General features: G+C 38.9%; 1 protein-coding gene and 1 long non-coding RNA gene across 2 annotated transcripts in view; both read left to right on the top strand.

Moving 5' to 3' along the window:
* antxr2a (ANTXR cell adhesion molecule 2a) overlaps positions 1–5,022 on the top strand; it is an 84,278-nt gene extending 79,256 nt beyond the window's left edge. Inside the window, exon 17 of the mRNA XM_008417763.3 lies at positions 2,629–5,022. Within this exon, the coding sequence (XP_008415985.1) occupies positions 2,629–2,685 (57 nt within the window). The 3' untranslated portion in view covers positions 2,686–5,022. The remainder of the gene's footprint in view (positions 1–2,628) is intronic.
* The window catches only part of LOC145552870 (uncharacterized), a 254,817-nt gene that overhangs the window by 187,810 nt on the left and 45,698 nt on the right, over positions 1–21,309 (top strand). The gene's annotated exons all lie outside the window — the stretch shown is intronic.

Here is a 21,309-nt window from a genome sequence, read left to right as displayed (position 1 = left end):
CACGTCGAGGGGCTTACCATGCAGAGATGGAGCGGCGCCCCCCACCTCCCCTCCACCAGACACCCACCAGCCTTGCCAAATAATGAGAAAATGGAAGACGCTCCAGCTCGTTTAAAGCCCCTCGTCCGTCGCAGTCGGTCCACGCACATTTGGCTCCCGGGCCAGACTGTGGAGCAGAAACCGTCCGGATCCGCGACAGGAACGCGTCTACGAGACGTTTCTATCTGCAACAATCTGCTTTTGTTTTCCGTTTAGACAACGAAGCAGGTGTGCACACATCAGAGGAGCGACTGAGCGCCAGATCAAACTTTATCAGTCACTCCACTCACAATTAAGATCGACTCCTTCCTGTTGTTTGTCTTCCTCTGTGTTTCTATGGCAGATGGTCCTGCAGAATCAAGTTCCTGCTAAAACAGGAATGTCAGACTCGTTTTTATTTGAGGTCACATCAAGATCATTAATGTCGTCAAAGGGCAGAAAGCAGTGATCAAACAACCCGTTGACACTGCAAAAACACAAAATATAGGAACCATAGGAGCTGCAGGATATAGGAGCTTATTTTAAGTCAATAATACTTGAATAGGGATTAAAAAGTTCTGGTTCTACTGGCAGCACTTTTCACTTAGAATGAGACATTTTTACATCTTATTAATGGATATTTAATAATAAGGAATTACTGACTTAAAACAAGCTCCTGTATCTCACTGAGTTAATTTTATCTTATTTCAAGTGTACTGATATATTTGCACTAGAAACAACTAAAAACTAGTTTCTACAACAAATAAACTGTTACATTTCTCTGAGTTCAATTTTAAAGATGTAACAATTTTTTACAAATTTTCGCATAGTTGCAGTATATACGAATAAAAACTAATTTGATTTGAGAGATAAAATAATACTGAAGCACTCAACTGTTGTCTTAAAGTTCAGTTAGCTCAACATGTCGGGCCGGATTTGGCCCCGGGGCCTCGATGACCAAACTGGCCCTGTTTTAGGAAGCTGAATATGTGACGCAACAATCTCTGTCTGATTTCTTCAAATGTCGTAATTATACAATGCAAACATGTCAGAATTACTGCCTGGCAAAGAGAAGAGGCAGAAATATCCCAGAACCATCTGAAATGTTCAGTTCACACAAACCAAGGAATCATGTTTCTAATAGTTCATGTGAAAAACGGATTGTTGTGCAGGATATTTTCTCCTTCTGACGTCATTATTGATACAACTTTATTCTGTTGTTTTTCATTTGTTGATCACACAAATTTCTGACTTTTGTTCAGCAATCAGCCCATTTTATTAGATAAAAATGTTTCAAATTGACCCAAACCTTCAGGAAAAGTCAGATTAGAGCTCATCTCTGTTAAAGGTGATGTTGTTTCTAAAGGACAGTTATTTTTCTACCTTCATCTGGTCTAAATGTTCATCCCAGTTTGGATCCAGGAAGGTTCATGGTCAGATTTCACCTGGATGTTTTTCAAATTCATGCTTTTTCTATTTCACTTCGGCTGAGTTATTTTCTTTCAGTCGTCACCTGAAGACGTTTCACAAAGCAGCTCAGACCCAGTTATATAAACCTGGTTTAAATCTGATACAGTTTCAGCTCCAGGACTCACATTTTGTGCATTTTCTACTGATTTTTTTCAACGTTTTTCACAGCACATGTACATTAAAGCTAAGTTATTTTACTGTATGTTTCAAACACTATAAAAATCATCAAGCTGTGCACAAATCAAAACCTGAGACTCTGCTAAAGTAACCATTTGCTCTCAGAAAGTGAAAAATGAGAAACTGATGGATGAAATGCAGTGATTTTCTCTCCTTCCAGTTTATTCTCTTTAGAAGAGAAGATAAAAAAACTGTTTTCTTTTTCCCCTCATTATTTTCTCAACCCATTAAAACCGTGTAGGAACCCTGACAGTTGAGGTTATTTCTGAATATTCCAGATATTTTTTTGCATATTTTGTCTTTTGATTCCACATAAATTGCACATATTTCAGTATTTGGCTGCATTTTCTTTACACATCTTCCAAAAATATTCAGTGAGCTCATCTTAGTTCCTGAAACAGGCATTAATGGATCTAATTTAGGGTTAGTGGGTTTGTGTTTGAAATCAGGTTACATTAGGGACAGGAGCGGGTTCGGGGCGTGTGTGTGTGTGTGTGTGTGTGTGTGTGTGTGTGTGTGTGCGTGCATGTGTGTGTGTGTGTGTGTGTGGTGAGGCAGTGGAGGATTCGCTGTGTGAGAGCTCCCTCTTGGTGTCAGTCGGCCTACTGTTGGTGGAGCCTCAGACACACAACAGAAGGAGCCGGGACTTTACAGGAACCACCGTTTTGTTTTGTTTTTTTGTGGCTGTTATTAATGCAGCAAGTTGACAAGTTGATGCTTTTCTTTGAACTTTTGCTTTTGGGAAAATCGTCTCTGAATTTCCCATAAACATGGAGATATTCTGTTTGCCACCACAACTTTAATGCTTTTATTTCTTCATCTTTGTAAAACAAATCAGGAAACAAATGCTGTGTTGATCAAATTGAACTGTTGGTTACGTAAAATGTTTTTAGGATAAAAATTAAAAGAGACAAAGTATAAAGTGGAACGAAACTTTTAATGCTGCGTTTTTGTCTTCTCCAGGGCCGCTGCGTTAATTTCAACCGTGTGCCGCATCAGGTGAGCAGAACTACTGTGTGACGGCGACGGAGCTCATGGCTGCGGACCAGACAACAAATTCAGGGTTATTTTGGTTTTGCCAACGTTTCTTGCAGCTGAAACCACTACACGTTTCCCCAGCCGTCTCTTTTTACACCGAGCTTCCTCTCTCGTTCTCACGCGTAGATCTCTGCACCATACCGGCTGAAACATGTAATGTTTAAATGTTATTTTTAACCTCTAACTTATTTACTGCCTGATTCTGAATCTCTTTTTTTGTTTTTAAAAAGAGAAAAAAATATACTTAGCGCCTCAGAACTCAGCTCTCAGTCTGTGTTAGCTTTTCATGTGCACCAAAGGCTTAACATATTCTGACCATATTGTGCCTTCTGAAAAAAAAGCCTGGTTTCATGGACACAGACGGAAACTATCTATAAAAAAAAGAAAGAAAGGGGCTGTTTGCCTTTGGCGTGGAAGTCGGAATAATCCCAGCGGGGCCTCCGAAGTGCAGTAGTCCGTTTTCCTTTTGGCAATGTCTCATCTCGACTCTTCTCCAACTTCAGCGGCGCTGGATGCCCGGCGGCTGCCCTCTGACTGGCTTATCCTGTCATTTTATCACTGAGAAGTGCACACGCATGACAAATTGTAGACAGGACGCCCCAAGGTGTTGGAAGGCACCAAGACTTTGCCCTTTAGTTTTTTTGTTGTTGTTCGTACAGATACCTTCCTTTCATTATGCGCTCGGGACAAGGAAATTAATAGAGCGTTATCGGACCGCAGGACAGCCTTCTGAGCGGGACGCGTCTCCAGCTACGTTTGAGGGATTGATGCCTTCCAGACCTTGACATGGCGCTTGGTGTTTTCGGTTCAGTCTGCTCTCTGCTCAGTAAGGCGTAGCACATCACGGCCGATAAACAGGCCTATCAGTTAGGACTTAAGCTACAGATGCAGCTGCACTCCCTTCGCCTGCGTCACAACTCGCCTGTTCCCCCAGCGCCGGAATATCAAAGTTTAATTAAAATAATTAAAGGCAACAGCAAGCAGCAGCCTGTGAAGACTTGGCTGTCTCTGTTTTTTATGCCTTTTTGACTTTGAATGACCTATAACTGTGCAACAAAAAAGGAGGACACGGCGCCGCGGCGACGGTCCGCCATGTCCAAAACGCAAACCCAAAGCAACGGATGCGACGGACGGATAAGTATTGTTCATTTCCAGAAATGATGCCCCCCTTCCCACCCTGATATCCCCCCCGAAAAATCTGGGGTTATATATTTATATTTATTGTAGACTTCTCAAGCGCGCTGTCATGACGCCAATCCTAAATGATGTTAGTGTGAGCGGAAACACTGTGGGGGAGGAAAGGGGGCAGCTGAAGAAAAAGGCTCGAATGATCCAGTCACTTCGGATACCGTACTTCAGACGCAGAATGGATATTCGAGTCGAAACCTGACAAAGCGTGCCGGCTTTGACGGGAAGCGGTATAGACAATGACCAGTGGCTGGGTCAGTGGGATGTCTCCGTGCAAGCAGGGAAGCTTATCAAATGACACTAAAAATAAGTTCAACAACCATCAAGTTTGAGGGGGAAATGGGTCTCACATTCGGGAGTACGCGAGACGGGGCGTCGGGCGGCCAACCCGCTTTAATTATTCCTTTGTTTGGGCGCCGTCCTGATTGGACGGACATGAATAATCCCAGGTCCAATCCTTGGGGTGCGCTGGTTTTCTGTCCTGATTTAAACGCTTTTAGCTCCTTGCATAATTTTGCAGGTTGACATTTAGTTGAGCGTCTGACTCTTTCTGAAATTTGAACACGTAGGCGGCGTCTGCTTTATGTTGCCACTAAGAGCGCAGGAATGCTGTTAACCTGGACTAATGAGGTATTTACATGGCAGTCACAACACGTCGCCCTCTGAGTGCAGTATTACACATCCTGGTTACACCTAGTGCTGTTCAGAGAAAATTAAAAACAATAGAAATTAGTTTTTTTTTAAATTGATAGCGATGATAAAATCAATTATTTTTGTAATTTTTTTACCTGTATTTGTTTGAAATGCTGTACATCTGGTTTTTAATCAACATTTGCAATGTTTCTTGAATTCACATTGAATTGCATGTTTTTTTTTTTACAGTTTTACACACAACCAGCTCAATAACTAATCAATTTAAGATCATTCTGTCTGTAAAAATGAAGCTTTTTGTATTTTCAGCACCTTAAAATTCAGACTTGATGTGTGAGCTGCAGACTGAAACACCAAAAAGCATGTTTCTCTTTATTTCTTTTAAATGTTTTATTATTGTATTTAAAGCTTATTTCTGTTTTACACTGTTTTTTATTATTAAAATCTGTTGTGTCAAATACACAAACAGCAAAAAGCAAACGGAGAGTTGAGTTTTTTTCTGTGGCTTTTATTAACACGTGTGTGCTGGTAGGGGTGGACACGCTGAAGGCTATCTTTAATTGGGCCCTTACAGATTTATAGGGCCCGACAGTGAACGTGATTATACTGTGTGTGCGTGTGTGTGTGTGTGTGTGTGTGTGTGTGTGTGTGTGTGTGTGTGTGTGTGTGTGTGTGTGTGTGTGTGTGTGTGTGTGTGTGTGTGTGCGTGTGCGTGTGCGTGTGTGTGTGTGTGTGGAGGGGTGGACAGTGTGTACCCTCTCCCCGGTGAAGTCAGCTACCCGAGGCACCAAACACAAAATGAATCTGAATCCCTCTGAGGTTTCCATCGCCCTAAAAACGAGTTTTTAGTGAAATATTTGTGCTGGTGCAAAGTGTGACAACACGCGACCTCAGGTGTGTGTCTACCTTACACACACCTGCATACTGAACACTCTGCAGCCCAGCATTCATATCCCACCACTTACCAAAAAACTGGGTTTTCAGGTCAGAGAACTGGAATGAAATCATGTTGAGTTGCTCCAAAACACGAGTCTTAAAAATTACTGAAAACATTGGAATTTGTGTTTTGTATTTTTAAGGTTTTATTTGTTTTGAATCCTGTGATTAAAACTAAAAACCCATAACTTGTTTAATTTTTAAATCAAACCTTTGTAGCTGTAATTTTTTTTTAAAAACTCACACAAACAACATTTCAACCTGGAAACTTGTAAAATATTGAAGCTTTTGCATTGAGGATCTATGATCTCAAACATGACAATATTTAAAAAACATTCTTTGTCAATCAAAGCAAAATACAGTCAAGTTCTGGTTTTACAAATTGTTTTTGGCAGAAAACTGTTGATGCTTTTTCATACACAAAATACATAATACACACAATTTAAAATGTCTAGAAATATTTAATATTTAAACTCATGTAAATTTGTCATAATTAAAACAAATATGGCTCACAAAACAAACTACATGATTAAAAACTGAAATAACAGCAACGTCTCCACTGGTTAACGCTCTGCTCAATGTTTTAATTCAACAAGTAGAAGAAAAATTACAATAATGACAATATGTAGAGATACTTGGCAGAAAAAATAAAATAATATTTTCGACATTAAGCGATCGGCTTGGACCATTTCAGCCAGTAAAGAACAAAATGAGAACGCTACATCAATATTTTTTTATTAAAATCAGAAATACGTGTAAATAATTTATCTGTTTTGTGTCATTTTCTTCTTTGTATTTATCAGTTTCACACGCCGCCATCACATTAAGAGGAATTCAACGCCAACAAGTCTAACAAAAGCAGAAATAAATACGTTTGCATGCTTGTCAAATAAAAGCAGCTCTGATTCTTCCTTCTGAAATTGTTTCACTTCCAAAGGCAGACAATTAATCGTATTAATCCCTCACAAAGAAAAAGCAGGACGATGAATTTCATGTGTCGTTCTGGGAAAATAAGCAGTTGGAGAACGAAGCCTCTGTGGAGTTGTGAAGAAAATCTGCCTTGATTATTTTCTGAGAAACAGTTTTTTGTTTTTGTTTGTTTGGAGCACAATGATCCAACAACTGTCAGGCTCCACAATTTGGTCCAGTTTGTAATCTTGTCAGCCTTTATTTTAATGACTTTAATCAAACATTTTGGCAAGTTTTAGTTACAGATTACAGAGGAGGAGGTGGTTTGTCCGAGATCAGTTATTCTGACGTGCTGATAAATAAATCTGTAAATGATCCATCTGCAGTTAAAACGATTTCAATCTTTTTTATTCTGACAGTTTGATTTCAGAGTTTACTTCCTGCTTGTAACTGACTACTTCACCTAAACCACAAATTTCCTGTTTAAATCTCAGCTTTGTTCAATTTCACCTGATTCGCTTTGATCAGCCCTGAGCTCGGATCAGGAGGGAAGAAAATATTCAGTGGAAAACTTTCGTTTTTATGCTTCCAAGTATGAACTGAAGCGAAGTGTGTGATTCAGATGAAGCAGCTATTAATGGATGTGTAGGATCTGCTGTTTGTTTGTTTTAAAGATTTATTGTAACATACATTCAAAAAAATGAAATTCAAACGAGGGAATTTAAAAGTGATAAGTTAAATGAACAACAAAAACCACCCACTATGTTAGAAATTGCATAAACAGTTTCACAAATCTGGATAAGAGTTTGTAAACTGACTGTTGGTGTCTCATTAAATGTAACTAATTTGTTTTTGGCTGAATAAATAGTAAAATAAACAGATATCAAACTGCTATGTTTTCAGATCTGCTGCGTCACTTTTATATTCTTGTTATTAATCAGATATAATTCAAGACAAATTTACATTTATCAGCACTTTAATGTTCTTTAATGTGTTGTTTACACATAAAACCTTCATTAAGCTAAAGAGAATGTATCAGTTTAAGCCCCACCTGTAAAAGAACAATAAATTACAAACTTATTGTTTTTGTGTTCAAACCACTTATTAAAACCTCTCCACACCGAATCAATGCACCACTGGCAAATAACTGGATCTGTTTTATCACTGAGATAAGATATTGACTTCTACCTTTTGCTCTTCATGTTGTTAATGATAAATTCACTGTAACAAAAACAAACAGATCATCCTGGAGAACGAAGCAGAAACATTTCTGCTGCTCCGACTGTCCCAACGAGTTCAGTGTCCAGTTGACCTGCACAAAACATTTCCAGGTTTTATGGTTAAAAAACTTCTGTTATACATTTTTAAATGCTGTGAATGGGATGCCAGAGAAAGTGCCGGAGGATCCTGACTTTTCTTCAGCTGGTTAGAGCATAGAGTGAAAACATGTTGCCCCTCACCCACCTGTTGCTGCACACTGGTAATTAAAAAGAAATACTAGTTGCATTGGCAGATTATTTCACTTCTTACCTGGGTAAAATGTATTTTTAAAAGTGAATTTATCTGGCAGGGTGACTAGTACTTTCCATCAGTATTGGCTTAAATCAAGCTGAAAAACAACTTATAGTTAGTTTAGTGTTATTTCAAGTGAACTAATATATTTACACTAAAAAATAGAAAAAGATACTTTGTAAGATTTTATGTTTTTGCAGTGTGTATTTGAGATATGTGTATATGTGTTTAGATGTTTGCTTAACTCTATCAAAATATTAAATACTATTTCATTATTAATATAAGGATATTTGTTATTGTCAAGAGACACAATAACTGTTCAGTTTCACTTATCTGTCCATTAAACAGCGATATAAAAACAATACAAGTCCAAAAAATGAGCAATAAACAGAAAAACATCAAAAGTTTTCCAGAACTGCAGAGAAGCTCAGTTTATCCCCCCAAAATGCTCACCGCACACTTTCACTGTTTTCTAATTTCAACAAATAAGTTGCTTGTTTGTTTAATTGCCTTACAGCAGAGCCTGTTCATATACCATGCTGCCACTCAAGATTATACGTCAGGCAATATGTAAATTCGCTCCGTACAAAGAGACACATCGCCATGCAAGAACAAACAGAATAGTTTGGAGATGAAAAAGACATCTGAGAAAAGAATAAAGGAGTCGACTTACCCCAAAGATGTTATGTGTTGAAAGAAGCTTAGGTGCTGCAAATATTTTCTCTTTTTTTCCCCTGCAAAGTTTTCTTAGTGGAAAATTCACAAATATGATACAAAAGACGTACATGGCTGAAAAAAAAAAAAATCAGGCAAAGTTGGAAACTTCACCCCCCCTGAAAGTGAGTGGATCTGACTTTTGAAAGGGAAAATATTCAGAATTTAATCTGGAGAGGGGTGGAACGAAAATCTAATTTGGAATAAAGAATCACATGACCACAACACAACCAGAAAGTCTTTACTTTCTTCTATTTTTACGACAAGGAAAACCACAAAGCAAACTCCTAAATCCCCCCTGAGCTGCGCCACAAGGTTCTGTTTTCACAAGTTGATGGCGGCTGCTTAGCCGCCATTAAATTTCAACCTCCACTTCCCCTGATAAAGTTTCTGTGGCAGGCAGGGAATGGGCTTATGCAGCTGTTTCCCCTCCCAAAGCTTCGTCTGGCTTCCCAGGTTATCCCAATTTGCACAGTTGTCTGTGAGATTTGGGAAACCGTGGGATCAAATGGCCGACCGCTGTGCGAGCCGCCCAGACCCCGTCAGACGCAGAGGGCAGACAGGCCGCCCCGAGAACAGCTTGTTAAGAGTTGACACTCGATTTTATGCATTGTATTTCTGAGAGCATTACAAGTAAATCCCCTCTCAGGCGATACGGAGGGGCTGCTGTAGGGCGACGGCTGTGGAAATGCAGGTGGGGGGATTAGGAGAGCTCCACGGTTCGGGATTTCAGGGCTTTATCTTGATGCTCTTTCCCGCCAGCTTCCTGTGAATTTTAAAGCCCAATATACTGTATGTGCTGATAAAGATTTAGGACCTCTGTAAGATGATTAGGCTGTCAATTTGTGACGGTTTGCAGATATTTCTAGACAACAGTAAGACGGAGGAAACCAATACGTGTCAATTCATAAAGCCCAGATTAGCCAGAAAAAAACACTTGCTCTCAACATGAATGGTGTTTTACTTCTGCTTATTCTTTTGCTTCTTTTTAGTGTGAAAAAATAAAAAAAACATTGAATCAGCTATTAAGGATATTGGTGAGTTTTTAGGTTTGAATCCTGGCGGTCTGGTCTGGTTCTCACTACACTACAAAAACACAAAATCCTACCAGTTTTTAGTGCAACGAGTGAAACAAGACAAAACTGTCTTACGATCAACTCAACAAGATACAGGAGATTGTTTTAAGTTAATAATTCCTTCATGATTTAAAAAAAATACTAATTTCACTGTTGGATTATTATTATTATAAAAAATCTCTAAATGTTGATTTTAAAAAAAAGTATTAGTTCTATTGGCAGATCATTTCACTTATAAAAAGACATTTTTTCACATCATAAGTGAAATAATCTGTCAATACTTTATCAATATTAAGGAATTATCAACAAAGATTCCTATAACTTGCTGAAGTTACTTATAAGTTAGTTTTGTTTTATTTCAGACGTACTAAGATATTTTCACAAGAAACTAGACCAAAATACTTGGTAAGATTTTGGGTTTTTTCAGTGCGTTTTTGGAGGTTTCCCTGTTTTGCGTTTGTTTTTATGTCAATAACAGAAATATAGTTTCTAGTGCATTTTACCTGCATGAAATAAGCCAGACTCATTGTGAAAATAACAGATGGGTAACACATGCACAGCGTTTCCTCTCCCACCTACAGCTACACATGAATAAACCCCTCTTCTTTTAAAGCAGACTGCATTTGCACCTGAATCTGAGTTCAGTGACGCTGCTGCTAGATATGAAATAATGATGGCGCAACATGTGTGCTGAAGCTCCGCGGGGCGATGCGTGGAGTCAGACGGCTGGGCGAGCTCACCTGTCGGGCCGGAGGGGTCGTCAGGCCGTCTGGAGCCTGCTAATGATCAACCCAAAACATAATGGCTGTCATCTGTTAGCATGGGCCGACGCGGGCGGTCCGCGGCCCGGCTGATGGACAACCCTTCGAGCCAATGGCGGCGGGCTGTGGGGGTCTGGGCTGACCCAGTGGGGGCGGAGGAGCGGCTGTGGACCCGGGTCGAGTCACCTTGCCAGCAGCGGTCTTTAATGAAGCCAGAAAGGAACATTGGCTGGAGGTGTTTGTGTGTAATCATGTCACATTTCCAAAGAGGCCGGAGCAGAGGAGGCAGCAGATCGCCTCTGACTTCTCCAGCAGATGTTTGGAAATGGTGCTAATGTAGTGGATCATGTCTGTGGGTGAACAAGCTGTGAGGAATTCTGATGCTAATAAGAACTGAGTTAACTCTGGTGAAAAGGGGCTTCAGATTTCTATGGTAACAGAAATGTGCAGTCAAAATACGTTCACCACGCATGATGAAGGAGTGTGGTTTTATTTCTGTTATACTGAAACTACTGTGCTGTGTTTAGCTGTGACCTGTTATGCTTTGTTGAACAGGTTAGGATAGGATTGGTATCGGGTATACAAATATGTTCATTACACTTTTTTGTAAAACATCGTTCTTAGATAATAAGATTTTAATCTTCTCAGCTCTAACTATTTTTAGATCCTTTCAGAATGAGCCGTTTTAGGGTGTCTTGACACTTTAAATCCAGATAAACTGCTGCTGGACACGTCCCCCAACTCAGCATTTACACTCCAACGTAGAAATGGCTGCGCAATTACACAGCTGTACATATTTGAAAAGCATAAGTGAAGCCTCCTGCACAACCAATGAGAATGCAGCAGAATGACTTAAATGGTAAGTCAACAATAAAACTCTTGTCGTTTCCAGCAGCCATTGGACAGCGGTAAAACCAGCTGATCAAATGTGCTGGAGTTCCACTTGGGTTGCTAGGTGACAAGGTTTTTACAGCGCTTCAGTTTATTTTAATGAAAGGAGTGGAAAAAAATCTACGTTTCTATAGATTAATGACAGTTCAGTTGCAGTTCTGTCATAAAAATTATATTTTTGTGACTCTGTGTTTTTATGATGGAAAGCGCTTTGATCTGCCTTATTGTGCTATTCAGATAAACTTGATTAATTTAACATATGTAGTTGCACTGAAAAATACTTTCCCTGGCATCTCAAATCACATTATAGGAACATCCATCCATCCATCCATTTTCCTGCACCCTTGTCCCTCAGTGGGGTCAGGAGGTGCTGGTGCCTCTCCAGCTAACGTTTCGGGCGAGAGGCAGGGTCACCCTGAGCAGGTTGCCAGTCTGTCGCAGGGCAACACAGAGACACACAGGACAAACAACCATGCACACACACACTCACACACACCTAGGGGCAATTTGGAGAGGCCAATTAACCTGACAGTCATGTTTTTGGACTGTGGGAGGAAACCGGAGTACCTGGAGAAAACCCACCATGCACAGGGAGAACATGCAAACTCCATGCAGAAAGACCGGGGCTGGGAATCGAACCCAGAACCTTCTTGCTGCAAGGCAACAGCTCTACCAACTGCTCCACTGTGCAGCCCATTATAGGAACATGAAAAACCCAAACAGGAAAAATTGAGTTGATACAGATACAAGTTATTTACTTTGAAATTTAGCCCCTAACACACTGCCCCATGCAGCAGCCATTAACTTTTATAACTTTTAGCAAATGTTTTCAGGAACTGCTGATGATTCTTATTTTATATCAAACAAAAGAGCTTAAATCAGACTGAAGACTGAGAAGTCGATGTTGCCAGATTTTTTCCACAGCCAAGCTTTGGTTGATTTGTTGGAAAGTCCAATGATCCCCGAGGTTTAATTCATCAACAGGCATCACATCCCACTTTAAAAGGGATCGATGTTTCTGGGAATCCATGGTCACTTCAACAGTCACTACATGCTGCTGCATAAAACAGCAGCAGGTGGCATTTCTGGTCACATGCCTGGTGCTGAACTCAACAGACATGCGATTGGTCTGTACGCCCAAATGGTTTTAGTTTGCTTTTAATAGACCATTAGAGCTGTTTTAGTGGACAGTTTGTGGGTGTCTTACAGTCTTTGATTATTTGGTGCACATCCTACAGCAGGTATCAAGCTCCTTTTCATTTTGGGTCATATGAAGATCATTAATGCTCTTAAAGCACAGGTTGTGCCAGAATCCGTTGATAAAACCCATTTAAAAACTGTTAAAAAATTAATAAATAGCTGTGTCTGCATTCAATAAGTTTAAAATTAAATACTACTGAACATATTTTGAAACTTATTAATGACTTTTGGGTTTTGGGATTTTTGATTTAGTTTTTTTTTTTTGCAGTCAAAATCATTCATTTGTGGAGTTAATTTAGACATATTTGTAAGAAATGTTGCTATATTTACCCATACGTATGACCGAAAGTGTGATTTTTTGTTACTATCCATATAATTACAGACTAAAGCTTTACATCAAGTAAGATCAAGGCAGCAGTGCAGTAGAAATCAGAAATACTGCCACCTGCAGTTGGGAGTTAGCAGTGACTTAAACTATTGGCTAATGTCCATTTTTGCAAGAAATTTGCAATAAACTCAAAAAAGTGCAGAAATCTGTTTATTTTGTGTGAATTTCGGCAGACGACACATCTGTTATCTTGAAGGTATTTATTTATGTTAATATTTGTGAAAGTCTTCTTGTACTGCCTTCTAAAGGACACCAGCATAATATATCAGTCTTGTTCTGATTTGTCCCACCATTGTTTCCTCAACTTTTTTCAAAGTCAAAGTCCAATGGAAGAAACTCACTTCATCCATTTGTATCAACAGTCAAATCAACAGTTTCTTCTTTTAGTTGGTCCAAAAATGTGTTTGACCTGCAGAAAGTCTATTTGAATTTGATTTCACCCTTTTTGGTTGTCAATAACAATTTTCCCAAGCAGTTCAACAATAATACCTTCTTTATTTTGAGTTTAGTGTCTTTCTATCACTATCTTTATATTGTTAGGTGTTAAAAAGCACTTCCACAACTGAAGTGGAGCTAATCTTTGTCTTTCTTTTCCAAATATGCAGTTATAAATTACAATTTTTAAGAACAAAACAAAACACAAAACTAAAGCTCAGCATCACAGTTTAAAAAATAAAAACAAGAGTGAGAAGAAACCAATGAAAATGTGGGTGTTTACATATTTTATCATTTTATAGTACAAATCTAAAAGTTAATAAGTGCTTGAGACAAGATGGTGGACAACTGTCCTTCAGTATAGTCCAAGAAGGGTTTCCATATGCAGCCGATCAGCCTCAGAGTGGATGAGGCATGTGGGATCTATTCCAAAATAAGATTTATCCACCCTAAAACAGAATAAGTCGCCTACTGAAGGTTGAAATCCTACTGAAGTCCACAGAAGGTTAGAATATTACACAACTTGTTTTTGTTTTTAATGTTTACTTGAGATCAGTGTTCATTTTTGTGAATCCAGCCAGACATTCTTACACTCTAAAAATGTCTGAACCTGGAGTTTGTTGCGGTTTCTCCTTTACATACTTAGTGAATTTCAGATTTCTGTCCTCTCTGTCTTTCCTTCTTCTTGAACTGTCCTCTCCCTTATGTCGGCCTCATAATCTCCTCCGGACGGCGGCTCTGCACCGATGTTTACAACCTGAGCTGCTGTGCTCACTGGGCCGAATAAACACAGCCCTCCCACAAGCCTGGTGCCACTTCTCTCCATGGCTGGCATCGTTTAACATTATGATATTTTCCCGGTGTTTGCCCACGGATGATGAGGCTCTCATTGCTATGCATGTGCCAGATGAATCATAAACCTATACCATATGCCGTTGCAATTTGCTGATGGGCCCAAGCTGTTTTGGTGGATATAAAATCCAGGGATTATGGAGGCTTGATCCTCTGTGAATGAGGGGAGACACGGATGGGGAGCTGGAGAGAGTGGAGGAGGGAAAGGTGCTAAGGGACACGCCTTCTTCCCGCTCTCCCATTGGTCCACAGGTCAGTGACAGTAGGAAAGGTGAAGGGCAGGGCTAACGCGTGACGCCTCCCAAAGCGTCTAATCTACCAAAGGGCTGTGAGGTATTAGCTCAACCTGGTGGCTGCTGAACACAAACAATTTCCCGTGGACACAGGCAACAACATGTTTGTCACCTTTTCCCCAGAGTCATATGGCGCCAATTGAAGTATCTGTCAAAAACAAAGGGACAAAAGCCTTCGGGGAATTACTGCTGTTGTTTTCCCTCAGAAATGGAGAGTATTACACAGAGCCAATCAGCTTCTCTGTTAGTGCTAAAAGCAAAGCTTGTTTGCTAACAAAAGGTGAGGAGGATGATCATTTTTGATTGTTAACTAAAAGCGAGAATTAAAAGCTCAGATTGCATTAGCCTAAATGTGCTCAGCTTTATGTCTCTGTCATCGCAGAACAAATGAAATTTTCCTTAAAAGCTTAAAGCTGAAGGTAATGAAGCACATTTGCAGTAATTATAGTAAATATACATAATTTTCAAAGTCAAACACACATTTGTTGACCAGTGTACTGTCATAATTTCATCAAAAAACAAGACCAATAGGCTTTATGGGGGCCTTATGGGAACCAAAGCCTGATCTTTATGTTGTGAACACTTTTGTTTAAGGTTAGGCATAAAGTTTAAAAGTAAGGCGTACATTGAGTTGTAGTCAGGATTAGGAATACATCACATCTTTTAAATAATCATGGTTTAGTAAATTGACCTACTTCATAACACTCATTTTCAAACATTTATAAGAATCAAACAGTTAAAACCAGATGTTTATATACAGAGTATAAAGAGATACAGAATATTTTCTTACTGTCTGACATTAAATCTGATTAAACCACTCATGTTTTAGGATGTAGTGGTTTTCAGTTTTGGTCCTCAGGATCCTTTGTCCATATTTTAGAAACACCTGAAACATGGATGATTTAAGATTGAAGTCCTCTGACAGTACCTGAAATGATGTTTAAAATTTGATTTATTTATGTATTTACTAATTTGTTTATTTTATTCAAAAATATAAAATGTTTATTTGTGTCTCTGAACTATTTGGTGACATTTTTAAATAATAGGTCAAACTTCTCAAAATCACACGGTAACGTAATCTACCGTAACACCTGTAGAAGCTAGAAGTCGACCTTGTTCAAACCGGATTGGCTGACAAAGTCACGTGACTTGATTTGTGACGTCCACCAATGTGCGCGAAACGTAAAGTTCCGCGTTGCGTTGTTTTGCTAGCTAGCTCTTCCAAGAAGTTAAACAGAACAATCACGGATTTTCATGACAGTATCGGTAAACAATGACAAGTGGACAACCGACCCTCCGTCTTTTAACCGACAGTCACTTCTACCTTCTCTGTTTGATTGCATTTTTCGAGAAACATTTTAACTTTAAAACTCAGAGCTGGTTTTCTGCTTGGTGCAGCTCAGATCAGTAGCAGCGGATGCGACTCCTGTTGACAATAAAGCAGGACTGCAACTCACCAGTTTCACATTCTGCCCTCTACGACATTTTGGGGTTAAATATGGTCCATAAAGCCCCGACGTTTGATGCACTCCAAGACCGTGGTGACTTATATTCACAAGAAGTGGGCAGCAATAGTGAGTTTGGCACGTTATGTTTGTCTTATTAATGTTATATGAGCTGAAATTTTAATGGATGTTTACATCAGAAATAGTTTTGCTGGAGTTGGTTTAATGGAAATATTCAAATGTGCAGCAACATGTATTAAAAAGATGCTAGAAATGCATCTTTTGGATGAATAAGCCTCCTCAGGACGGAGTGTATTGGTAACAGTCGGGCCGAACCATTTTAAATATATTCCCGCCAACCGTAGTAGACTGTAAAATAACTAAAAAAAAAATATTTGTATGTATCCCTTTAAAAAAATCACAAATTAATGACATATATACAAGCCAGCTGACACAAGGAAATTTTGGAAAAGCAATTTAACAACAACAAAACTTCCCAAGTCTGACAACAGTACAATGGGTATTAGGACCACTGTAGATGGAAATAATTTTTTTTTTTGCCAGAAATCTGATATTTTGAGATTAATCTCAGAAAAACAGAGAAATTTAGGGAGCTCCAAAAGTTGAAAATTTACTAAAACATACTCAGAAACCAAATTTTTTCTAGAAATATTCTGAAATTAATCTCAAAATTAGAGTTTTTTTCTAGTAAATTTTCGACGTGTCAAGCTCAGAAATGTACTTTTTTAGGAGAGGGGGTTTACTTTGGTTTTTTAGTTTATTTCACTTAATGTAGTTTTCTAGATTTCTAGCAGAGTTCATATTTATAACCTCACATGTTTGAGACCAAATCAGCAACTTTCTGTTTCTGCATTAAGTTGGACGAAGTTCTGACCCAGCTGCTCGTTGTTATTTTGGACACATTTACTGTAATAGACTATGATTACAGAGGGACGCATTGAGAAGCTAAAAAGGCTGTAAATTGTTTACTTGTTACAGTACATTGAAAGATTTAGTTTAAAAAGTCTGCCATAGTGATTATCCTCATTATCATTTGTAAAAAGGTTTAAAAAACTGTTATTCTGCATTTTTGCTGAGAAAGTCAATTGACAAAATGGGATGCTGGGAATTTAAAGATTAAAAAACAAACTGTAAACAATCGGCTTACATTATTTTTCAGCTTTTGAATAATACTATTTGGCTCGTGGAGGAAGATTTATTGTCCCTCTGCTGACAGAGGGCGGAGGTTCAACAGCAGCATCTGAGTATTTTTAATGGATAAAAATTCTCGAGTCCAACTTTGTGTTTTACTCGACCGCACTTCGAGAGGTCACCTGAACTTAAACCTGTGATACTTTTAAAGGTTTAATATATCTTCTCTTAAGTAATTGCACAGCAGACCGAGGAACACCAGTGGAGAAAGACCTCGCCGAGCGCCATAACTCAAACTAACAGCATGTAGAAGCGATTAGCTCGTACTTTTTAATTGAGTGGGTTCAGAGAAGCTCTACCTTGCAAGTTTTATGAGTCGGAGGGTCTCTTAAAGGCTCGGCCGCCGTAATTTGATAATCATTTTCATTTGGTAGAATGCTGGCGATCAATCTGATGGATGAATCCATCAGTCCTCGTAACGCACTCGTATAGGCTGCAGAGTTTGAGTGCAAGTCGTGAATTGTCTCTTTATGAAACACATTCCAAGTAAAAGTTGATGAGTGAGCTATCGCAGCAGGGAAATACGGCCGCACTTGATATTAATTAATATAAGACCTCATTGAGAGAGTTCCTTGGTTTGCGACAATAAATGTCCCACATTTGCATGAAAATGGACTCCAAAATTTAAATGGCAAAACTGAAGTGCCGCTCTATGTGGTGCGGTTTGGCAGGAAGTTTTGAAATAATTTATTCATGAGGCTGGCAGGATGTTGGGTTTTGACCATCTGAGGTATCGGCGGAAAAGTTGCTTTCTTTCAGTCTAACTCTTGCTTTTCACTTTGAAAATTAGATGCATTCCAGTCCTTAGTTATAATCCATATAGACAAATTTAATTTGACAGTCCATGTTCAACCGCAAAGCAGGCGAATATCACCAAATATGTCAGAATGTTGATCCCAGCTTGATCAGGTAGAGACATCCAGAATAATCCGTCATCTCTAACCCCCCTAAACCAGATCTTCCTCCTTTTGTTTTCAATTGTTCAACACTTTCTGACCATACAAATAACTGAGATTAACCCTCATGATTATCCTGTTTTTCATTAAACTCCACAAATCAGTCGGATTTCAGCTAAGTGGTGTTAATGCAATATGGTGAAACAAGCAAATAATGGATTTCTATAGAATTTTTGTGGCTTCACTCAGGTCAGTAGCAATTAACATAATCTGGGTTTATGCATTTTTGGTTCAGTTTGGTTCATCATTTTAAGATAAGGTTATGGTGAAATAGCATTTTCCTTTATTTTTTTTAAAGCGACTAAAATGTGAAACTAATTGAGACAAAAGCTTTTTTCCCTCACCGTTTCCCAGCTTGCCTTCATACACCTGGTGTAAGTAGTTGGTTTATTATTCTAAGATCAGTGGAGTGGAATATTCAGTGTTATGACCAGGACATTACTCTTTCTTTGGTTACCATCTTGATTTATTAATACTTTTTAATATAAGCATCAACAGAAAATCTAGGAATCAAGTACTTGCAGTGCCCTTAAGTGGCCAATAAATGGGAAGTAAGCCTTCAGTTACAGCATCAAGGATCCTGAGGTGAGTGAAACGTCTGTGTAGCATCAGATTAAGTTCTTTTATAGACTGTGTCATGTGTTTGCTAGTCGGTATTGTACCAGGTTTAAAGAGTAGGTATGCAATGCGCATTATTTATTATAGCATCATGTTTTCCATCGTTGTTAAAGCAACCAGAAGGCCATTTCCCATCAATAGATACATGTATTCAACTTAAAGGTTAGGTTGTTTTCTAAATCTTTCAGTGTGAGTTCATCCTGTTGGAACAAAGGCACGTTTATTTTAAGGCTTTGAACACATTTCTATGAGGGATGCCAAAGCGTATGCAGGCTGATGCCGTCACTCGGATACGTTTCTGGAAATCAGCAGCAGCGTTAAAGAGCAACAGATACAACCTGAGAGAGAGCTTATCCTCTGATTGCTCCAGTTCATCCTCATTGACGTCTCTTAAATCCTCTTTGGACTATTGGTTCGGACAGCCTCGATCATCTCATCCTCCTTAACGGATGAATGAGTGATGCTGAGATGAAGTGAGAGTGGCCCCTGGGGGCCTGTGTGGCTCTGCGGTAAAGAAATTCATCTTTAGCTCTGGATTCCTCTGACGTTTTCTCACCTGAGGAGACCCGCAGGCACGCGTTGACCTCCGCCCTGCACCTCCTCGCGCTTAGCAACCAAACCTTCATCCTTCCCGTCTCTGCAGGAAATGAATACAGTCACTGATACCAAGGCTTCACTCCAGCCCTGGATTCAGTCCGACACCAGCAGCATCACCGTGTCCCGTCTTCTTATTGAAGGAACAATAAAGTCAGATTGACAGCATCCTAACAGCAGCAGACGTCAAATTATATATATATATATAATTTTTTATCCCACTGTGAAACAACTTTGTAGCCTTGAATCTGGGTTATTTTACCTTCCATAACTGTTTTTGTTTTGATGTAGCAAAACTCTTTTGGGAACCAAGATTCAACTTGTAGCATGGAAAGTTTAATCCTATTTTTATAGATGGGCTGATCAGGTTTCTGCTGGTCGGTATTGATTTCTGGTTTTCTGTAAGGTCTGGCAACTTTCTGTTGTTTTGCATAACCACTACAACACATTTCATCACATTCCTTAAATGATGGCCAAGACATTTTTTGCCAAGAGATTTATTTATTCATTCATTTGTTTTGCCAAAATCACTTTTGGCAAAAATTACTTGGGTCATTATTTTAGGAATGTTACCGTCAATTTTTTAACTTTTTTTTAACAAATACTGACCAGGAGAGGGAAATATGGTTACATTTTGGATTTATTAAAGATCTTAAGGGTGAATCAACAATTTTTATCCTAAGTATAGGAAGCAATTAATATTTAGATCAAAATGTGTTCAGTTGCTATCAAGAAAATTACACTTTAGCTACAGAAAATGAACGAAAAGTACAGAATTATTAGTTACTAATCAACATAAAATTGATTTTTAAAAGCTACACTCAGATAAAAATAAAGATATACATGCAAATTTTTGCTTTTGAAACATATTCAGTTGCTAAGAGGGAGAATTGTGTTTGAGAAAGTGAATATTCGGAATAATATCTAAACCAACTAAAACGTGGCTTTTTTTAAAGTTCTTAAAACTATCAAGTTCAGGAGAGGAAAAATAAAATTAAGCTGTTTCAGAAATATCTTTGATAGTAATTTTATGTCTGTTTAATTTACAAAGCAGCTTCACAAACACGATTCTTCACCAAACCAAGACCCAAAAACTGAGACGCGCACCGAAACGTCAGTTAGGTTTACCGACACGCCCTCGTTTAAATGCTTCACTAGCATGCAGTTCATACATGGATATGATATAAAGCAATGAAAGCTGATTTATTGAATTCTCCACAAACTGACCCAGAGGGGATTTTAAAGTGGGGAATCCTTGGAGGAGCCTAAGTCTCGATCGCATTACGAAGCCGTCTGTCTCATCAGAGCGGGCGTCCAGCGCACATCGGAGGCGTCTCTTGGGGAATTATCTGCGACGGCTTTGTGCCATAAGAACACATATGTGTTTTCATTCGAAGTGTCTGTCCTTTATAATCCTCCATATTTCATTTCTCTGGAAATAATACTGTAATCTCTAATAGCAGGACTTGAGTTGTGCAGTTAAAAGTCGAGGCTCAGTTGCTCTCAACTCACCCTTGTTTTCATGACGGACAGACAAAAGGCCAGTTGGGAATTTGTTGGGATATTCCACAGATTAACTCCAGTGTTCCTCTTGCATCAAGCATTGAAAGACCTTTAAGGCCAGGGCAGCTATTACTACTAATACCACAATGCTTAGAAAACATAAATGAAATGTCTTCTGACACTTAAATAAGATTAGAAAATGTGGAGCATGTTTGTTTATATGAAAACAAACTTGTGGCTGCCGTTGTTTAGCCACATCTAATGTGACCTCAGTGACTTTATCGTGTGCAGCAGCTGGGATAGAAATACTGAAATCCCCTTGGGTAGAATTACCAGTAGATCCGCTTCATTGCAGTAGACTTGTAACAGTTAGTTTATGAGAAAGCATCTTTATGTAAACGCCACATTACTGTTGCAGCTGATTAAGATGAAAGGATCACAACACAATTTTATTTATTTTTTTAGGACGGAG

This window comes from Poecilia reticulata, chromosome 9 (assembly GCF_904066995.2).
Source record: "Poecilia reticulata chromosome 9, P_reticulata-male-v2, whole genome shotgun sequence".
In the NCBI taxonomy this organism is placed as follows: Eukaryota; Metazoa; Chordata; class Actinopteri; order Cyprinodontiformes; family Poeciliidae; genus Poecilia; species Poecilia reticulata.
Note: the sequence above shows the minus strand (reverse complement) of the source record. Positions and strands in the feature narration are given on the sequence as shown.